Consider the following 7,300-nt stretch of genomic DNA (forward strand, 5'->3'; position numbering starts at 1 on the left):
TTAGTTGCTTAGAAATTACCCTGGATTCCTTTGTGACCTTGCAGACTATTACACATCTTGCTCTTGGAGTGATCTTTGTTGGTCGGCCACTCCTGGGGAGGGTAACAGTGATCTTGAATTTCCTCCATTTATACACAATGGTCTGACTGTGGATTGGTGGATTATGCTGATAGATTCCTGTACTTTAATAAAAAGGTGCTCACTCACACCTGATTGTCATAGAAAACACCTGACTCTAATTTTACTCAAATGAACTGCCAATCCTAGAGGTTTACATACTTTTGCCACTCACCGATATGTAATATTGGATCGTTTTCCTTAATAAATTAAATGACCAAGTCTCATTTGTTTAATCGGGTCCTCCGTATCTACTTTTAGGACTTGTGTGAAAATCGGATGCTGTTTTAGGTCATATTTGTGCAGATATATAGACGATTCTAAAGGGTTCACAAACTTTCAAGCACCACTGTACAATAGGTAGTATCCATGCGTGTAATGCACATAATGCAGTTTGCTGTTCGAATATAACAGTTGGTTTAAGAAATTGTTTACTTTCTGCAAGCACTTACCAGCTGGCAAAGATTTCTCTACCAGCTTGATCACCTTGACCTGCATTTTTGCAGCTGGTAGCTGGTCAGACTGAGCTGGGGGTGGGTTTATAGGGTGCAAATCTTAAATGTCAAAAAAAAAAAAAAAAAACCCTTGGGAAACTCCTTTTTGGAAGAGTGCAGTGAATCAGTTGGAATTGCAGCCTGCTGGAAAATCTCTGCAGTGATCTTATTCATGCACCCGAATGTAACCAAATAAGTAAACCATGTAGTACAGAACTGCAGTGCCTTGCCTTTTTAGTGCAATGAGCCTATACTTGCAAATATTTTATTTTCCAATAAGAAAATACCCCTCTTTCCAATCTGCTTTGGAGGAGGTGGGTGTAATAACAACCATAACTGCTGATGTTTCGTTTGTATACATGACCTTTCACGCAGAAGTGTTGTGTCCAAGGTTCAGGAACAACACTAAGGCATGAGCTTAGAAGGATACATTCTTGTTGTGCTGCAATACAAATGATTCTGTTCTTAATCACGACGACTGTATAAGGCAGCCTCGTGTGTTTCGAAACATCTCTCGCTGAGGCACGCAGCACTTCAGAGGAAAGGGTTTTTTTTTTTCTTTTCTTTTCTTTTCCGCATTCCAGTCATAGTCTCTGCGTAACTGACAAGCCGAGCTATTTCCGCCCGCACATCCTAACAGAAACATTCCATTCACTGTTGAACGTGTTATTTATTTTCAAATTAACATTTCTGCTTTTTAGATGGATTATAGCTATGAGCACGGTGGTACTTGTCAGATCCGACATTTGTAGCTGAGTATTTTTATTTTTTAATAATAATAATAATAATAATAATAATAATAATAATAATAATAAAAGCAGCCCGAAGGTGTTTTACAAAGCATTTATCCTATAGTTATGCACACCCGTGCCAGGCTTACATAGCTGCATCTTAAGATCTGTGATTGGAAATTTGGGTTTTATTTCTTCTCCTTGTGCGTTTTGAAGCACGACCACAGGTTGTTTTTGGACTTCAGTAGGTGCGGGGGGATTCTCCACGAAGCACTGAAAATTGCCCATATATGGTCAATGACGTTCCCGGAGATACCGATGCGTAATCCGTAATAGAGCTACGTAAGAGGCGAAAGAAATACATATTTAGCTCAGGGAATGCCTAGAAATAGACCTGCTGTGACCACACGGGGTAAAAATAATGGAATATAGCGTTAATATTCCTAATTTGGGATTTCTTTTTTTTGACACCATTAATGTAAATAACTTTATTGTGCAAATATGACTCAAACACCACTGGACAAGAACATCTTATCACCTACTGTACACCTATATGTGCTATCTCATGTGGAGTAGAGATTGTGAGACAAGTATTTCATCGTTCTTCTTTTGTAATATGTAATATTAAGCAATGCTATGATAAATTGATACAATGTTTGCTCATACTGTTGCAGAGAGAGAAATGTGGGCCGCCAGTTTTTTGGGGTTTCTTTTAACGGTGGCGTCTGATAAGTTCATGCCAGGAATCTCACCCTGCACATTTTTTGTTCTACTGGAAAATCATGTACTGTAACTACCTGCTGTCCTTGGATTCATCTCCACCTACACTCCTCCACCCCCCACCCCACACACACACAGAGGACATTCAGATCTTATGACTGAACTTTGGAACTGTGAGGCACCAACACTACCTTTTGTGCCACAGTACCAATCAGTGTATGTACAGGCCTATTACTTATTTTCAAATAAAACTTGCTAAGGGGAACTTTGTTTATTGTATGTTGAACATGACCTGCTAACCTGCACTCCTACATGTTGACTGCATCAGACACTGATGTGGCCTATACTGCTTATATGGTGATCTTCTATTACCTAACAGTGTAAAGACTTCCAGAGAATAATAAAAGCAAGTTTCTTCCTAGAACTCTCAAAATGACCTATCCAGTTCCAAACTATGTGATCCAAGAAACTGTGGAGAATTCAGTTCAATTCAATTCAATTTTATTTGTATAGCGCTTTTTACAATAGACATTGTCTCAAAGCAGCTTTACAGATCGAGAATTCTCGATCATAGGCATGAATGGGAATTGTGAATGTGAGCTTGGGAATGTGTATTCTCTATCATTTTCCAGACTGGAGCGTATGCCAAAGTAAACGGTCTTGAAGTAGCCTACCTCATAAAACGCCTGTTCCCTGAACTGTAGTGATGCAATTGTGACGGATATGATGCAGATACTCGTAGATGAGGATGTGAACACTCTCCCATAGCAAACAAAGTATATGATGCCCATTTGTTCTGTTTGCGTAAAATGTCACTTTCCCAATTTGAGTATTTGACTACCTGTGTGAAGTTCCTGGTTTGGTTGTGTGTTGCATCAGAACTGTTAACCACCCCACCCCATAAAACACACACTTCACCCCACTTTAAACCTCAATTCAAAACATTAGTCAAATGATTATCTTCCACAAAATAATTTATTGACAACAGAATTGACATTCACATGATATTCAAACACATATATTACTCTTTTTTTAAGTTATGGGAAATAAGTTACAAAACATTTCATAGTATGCATATCCACAGTGACTCAGTCATCTACATGTTTAACACTGGCCTCTTTGCAGTCATTGAAAAGCAGCTGCATTCCACATGTCTATATAGTAGCATAAAGAGGTTAGTCCAACAAATGAGAAATTGCAATGTTAAGCAATGAAGTCCAGCAGCAAGTGTCCTACAGAGAGGTTTCTACAGATGCCGGTCAATCTCTCGTTCTCTCTCGCTCTCGATTTCTGTCCATGGCTCATGGGAAACCGAGTGCGCGCGCTCCTACGCAGCGCGCATGCGGGCACTTAGTCCCCCCCCACCCCACCCCCCCCACAGCGCGTGGTCCTACGGCTCTCTCTCTCTTTCCTCCGCGTCCTCCTCCTCCTCCTCCTTCTTCTCCACCACCACCGCAAGACAACGCTCCCTCACAGTGGAGGACGAAACTGGGTCGCGTCAGCCCCGAGGAACTTTCCTTTAGGTTTCCTCCAGCGTCTTCGCTGAACGGTAGCTGACGCAGAGTGGCAAAAAGAAAAAAGCCCCCCTCGCCTCTTTCTTTCCTTCCGCTGCTCACAGAACCAGACGGTTTTGTTATGATTTTCCGCGCGATCGAAGCTCGCAGTGCTTCAGCGCTCGCGCAGTGACAGGCAGGGCACCCACTGGTTCCTGCAGCGGCTCTCATCGCAGTAGTTGCCCACTTCCTTCAGCGCTTGGCATTTTAGTGGCTGGCACTGAGGATTCTGCACGAAAATGAAAGAAAGAAAGAAGAGTTAAAATCATATGATCTCGTTGTTCAAGCTGCACATCAGAGATATCACAATAATGCACGTGATTGCACTCAAGCTGATACTTACAGTGACTAGGATGCAGTGGAAATCTCTGGGTTCGCCGTTATTGTTGTTCTCCTTGGAGCTTGGCTCTCCGATAACCTGTGCCAGGCGCCTCAGCCCAGACACACGCAGGATGTTGATGTCGTTCTCGCAGCAGAAAGCTTGCAGCAGAGTGAAATGGATCTGAAGAGCGATGTCGTCCTCGTCCTCCTCGTCAGTGGCCAGCACGCACAGTACCACGCTGTCTGGATCACTGTGATGGAGAGATTCGGTTAAGTTCGTTGCCAGGGATACATTTTTGAAGAACAAAAAGGTTGGCAAACAGGATTGTTCATAGAAGGCAAGATACTTACACATTCATTAGCTTTGCAGATTCGTAAACGCCGACTGTAAGGCAGTCTTGTCTCTGCGCTGCTACCAGCAGCTCTTCTAAGGCTTGACTCACAGCATCCATCCTGGAAAACAAAAAGGACAATTTGCTAAGCAACTAGTGCAAACTTTTGCAGTTTTATTTGTCATGCACTTTTCCTGGAGGAGCTTCAACCGTTTTATTGTCTATGCATGCAAGATCATTTAGGATTTTTTTTTTTTTTGCAAAAGTACTTACTTCTGATCAGTAATATTGCTTCCAACGACTTCTTCCAGAGTCATGATGTTGTCAGAATAATCAATAGTAAGCAAATCCAAACGCATCAAAGTGAAACTGCAAATGATAGATTCCTGGAAGGGAAGCGTCGCTGAAAGTAATCCAAATGCGTCTCCGAGTGGTTTAGTCCTGTTTCTTGCTTCAACCGTATCGCTCGTAAAGAAAGTTTCGTCTGCCGGTTCTGAGCGAAACCGAAGGGTTATATTTGCTCTCATATGAGGGCGTGGCCTCATCCAACGCACGCCCTTCCTATTGGTCTAGAAGCAACCGGGAATCTTCTTTGCATTTCTCGTCATTGGTGGTTTACGGACAGTCAAGCTTAGAGCCCACGTGGGCAGACTGAATCCCCCCCCCTCACCTATTGCTGTTATGTAGTTGTTTATGTCACGATTGAGTGTGCTGGAATTTCCTAAGTTTCCCTTGTACTTTCGCATTGCTTTGAAACATGAACAACTTGCAGAATGCCAACTATTTAATTAGAAATTAATTTGTAGGCGTATATATCTATAGGTTTTTACAGGTGAATAAACTATCTATCTATCTATCTATCTATCTATCTATCTATATATATATATATATATATATATATATATATATATATATATATATATATATATATATATAGGAAGTCTTTAATTAATGCATTTAAGTCTTCTTGCACTTTGGCACTGCACATTTGCCTCTTAAGGATAATATCAAGTTTTATAAAGGTGCTTTCTCCAATTAGCTAGCAGTTCAGAGAGGTCCCATTTCAGTTGTTCGTCAAGATCATTTGTTGTTTTGTTTTTTGTTTTGTTTTTTTGCTTAAACTCCTATTGCTTTCAGGTTTGCATTTTGCGTAACGCACTGTTTTCTAGAAAGTGGTCGGGTTTATCCACGTTACCTGGAACTTTCCTCACTCGCTGTTCCCGTTCCAGTCGGTCTAATTATAGGGAGCTGATTTAGTACAGCATGGTGATGTTACTGAGTGCTTCTTGGTGTGCTTTTGCTATTGCAGGACTGGCCTCCCCAAACCCTATTTATAAGGTCAATTAATAGGGGGCATTTCTTTCTTTCTTTTTAAAACAAGGTCACTACATATGCAAAAAGGAACTTCTTCTTAGTACCAGTCACTGACTGTTTGCTCTACTACTACTAATCTAAGGGGGCAAATGATTCATGCATAGTCTATGCTTTACCACTGTGGTGAAACAAATGCCTTTAACCTTAGCCTTTAGCCATGGCTAAAGCTGGGTCGGTTGAATCAATTTTCTAGACCCATGACGCCCCTTAGTGGATGAGTAAATGGGTTTCAGGTCGCTCAGGCCTGTTTATATAATGACCATGCACAACAAGTGCAGTCTATGGTCAGCTACTCCCACCTGTCGGTTATAAAGCGTAACTGCATCCTTCCATACACTAACCATTTGTATTTTGCTAAGAAAAAAACTCCAACTTAAAACTATAGAATAAAACGTAATATAATATGTCTTATAATAAAATAATGCAATATATGTGGTAAGGCGACTGTGTTACATTTACAGTTAATGTATTAATTAAGAGACTAAAATTTTTTAGGGGTTGACATTTTAGTCAGCTAGTGCCATCTGGCGGGGAAGAAATGTTATCAAGAGAAGAATTGAAAATCACAATCATCCATGTAATGGTTTTGGAAGTGTGAATAATAAGCAATGGATTTATAAATAATAAAAAAAAAACCTTTAATAGATTATAAAGACATTTTTACATATTTGTGTGTGTGTGTGTGTGTGTGTGTGTGTGTGTGTGTGGTCTACAAAGAACAGCAGACTGCCTCTTTCCTCGATGGGATTACATTAATGAGCAACGCTTATTTGACACCCCTTTAAAAACCTAATATACAGGAAGCACTTTGCATGAAAACCAGATGGGAAAATAGGCCCGACGTTTAAGACGGTGGTCGTGCTACCACCATTGTCCTCTGGGGAAGAACCCCTGCAGCTGGAATACGCACCACGACTCACAGCTAGAAAGCAGCCATGGCCTCCAACACCTCCAATAATCACTGACTAAAACACTTATACCCATTTTAGGTTTGAATGAAACATGCAAAAGATAACACACTGCATTTACATTTAGCCCTATACTTATTAGGTAGCTGTGCGCGATGACGAACCTGAAAACGGCACGTTTTGCTTTTAGCATGTTCGCAAACGAATCAGCTCTTTGAGTCGGTTCTTTGAGGTTGTTTGAAGCAGCATGGCAGGGTATTTAGGGAGGCGATCGGTTATCAGAAGAGATGGAAGAAAATATTTTTAATGAACCACAAACACAGTGCTCCTAACATTAATGCAGGGATGCTTGCTTTAATTTGTAGTCCATTGCTGATTTAAATTTAAATATTGAAAATAAAATGTATAATGTTATTTTGCTCATTTGAAAAAAGAATAAAAGTTCAATGAATAATTTCAGCCGTAGCTAGGCAAAGATACAAAGAAACCATAACCGTCATATTATCGCAATTAAAGTTTGCCTGTTTTAGAGTAAATAAAAAAAGGCAACCGTTTGAGAGCCGAAAGAGTCGGTTCTTATGGCCAAATGATCCGAGTCACTGAAAAGAGCCGAACTCCCATCACTATTTAACGTCGCTCTGTGCATCGCCCAATAGTCACTTTCTATCAATTCTGACGTAGGCACGTTTAAAAATCAGTGTTCTAATATGTTTCACCTGGCCTCAGGTTTCCTGCTGAGAGATAGGAGAA

General features: G+C 40.6%; 1 protein-coding gene across 1 annotated transcript; it reads right to left on the minus strand.

The window, feature by feature from the left end:
- Positions 1 to 3,018: 3,018 nt before the first annotated feature.
- Positions 3,019 to 4,765, minus strand: gadd45ba (growth arrest and DNA-damage-inducible, beta a). The gene is made up of 4 exons (XM_053635399.1): positions 4,542 to 4,765; positions 4,288 to 4,389; positions 3,959 to 4,187; positions 3,019 to 3,844 (listed from the first exon to the last, which is right to left on the minus strand). Exons 1-4 carry the CDS (start codon positions 4,625 to 4,627, stop codon positions 3,731 to 3,733), a joined length of 531 nt encoding a protein of 176 aa, XP_053491374.1. The 5' UTR covers positions 4,628 to 4,765; the 3' UTR covers positions 3,019 to 3,730.
- Positions 4,766 to 7,300: the final 2,535 nt, after the last annotated feature.

The sequence above is a fragment of the Ictalurus furcatus genome, chromosome 10, assembly GCF_023375685.1.
Source record: "Ictalurus furcatus strain D&B chromosome 10, Billie_1.0, whole genome shotgun sequence".
NCBI lineage: Eukaryota > Metazoa > Chordata > Actinopteri > Siluriformes > Ictaluridae > Ictalurus > Ictalurus furcatus.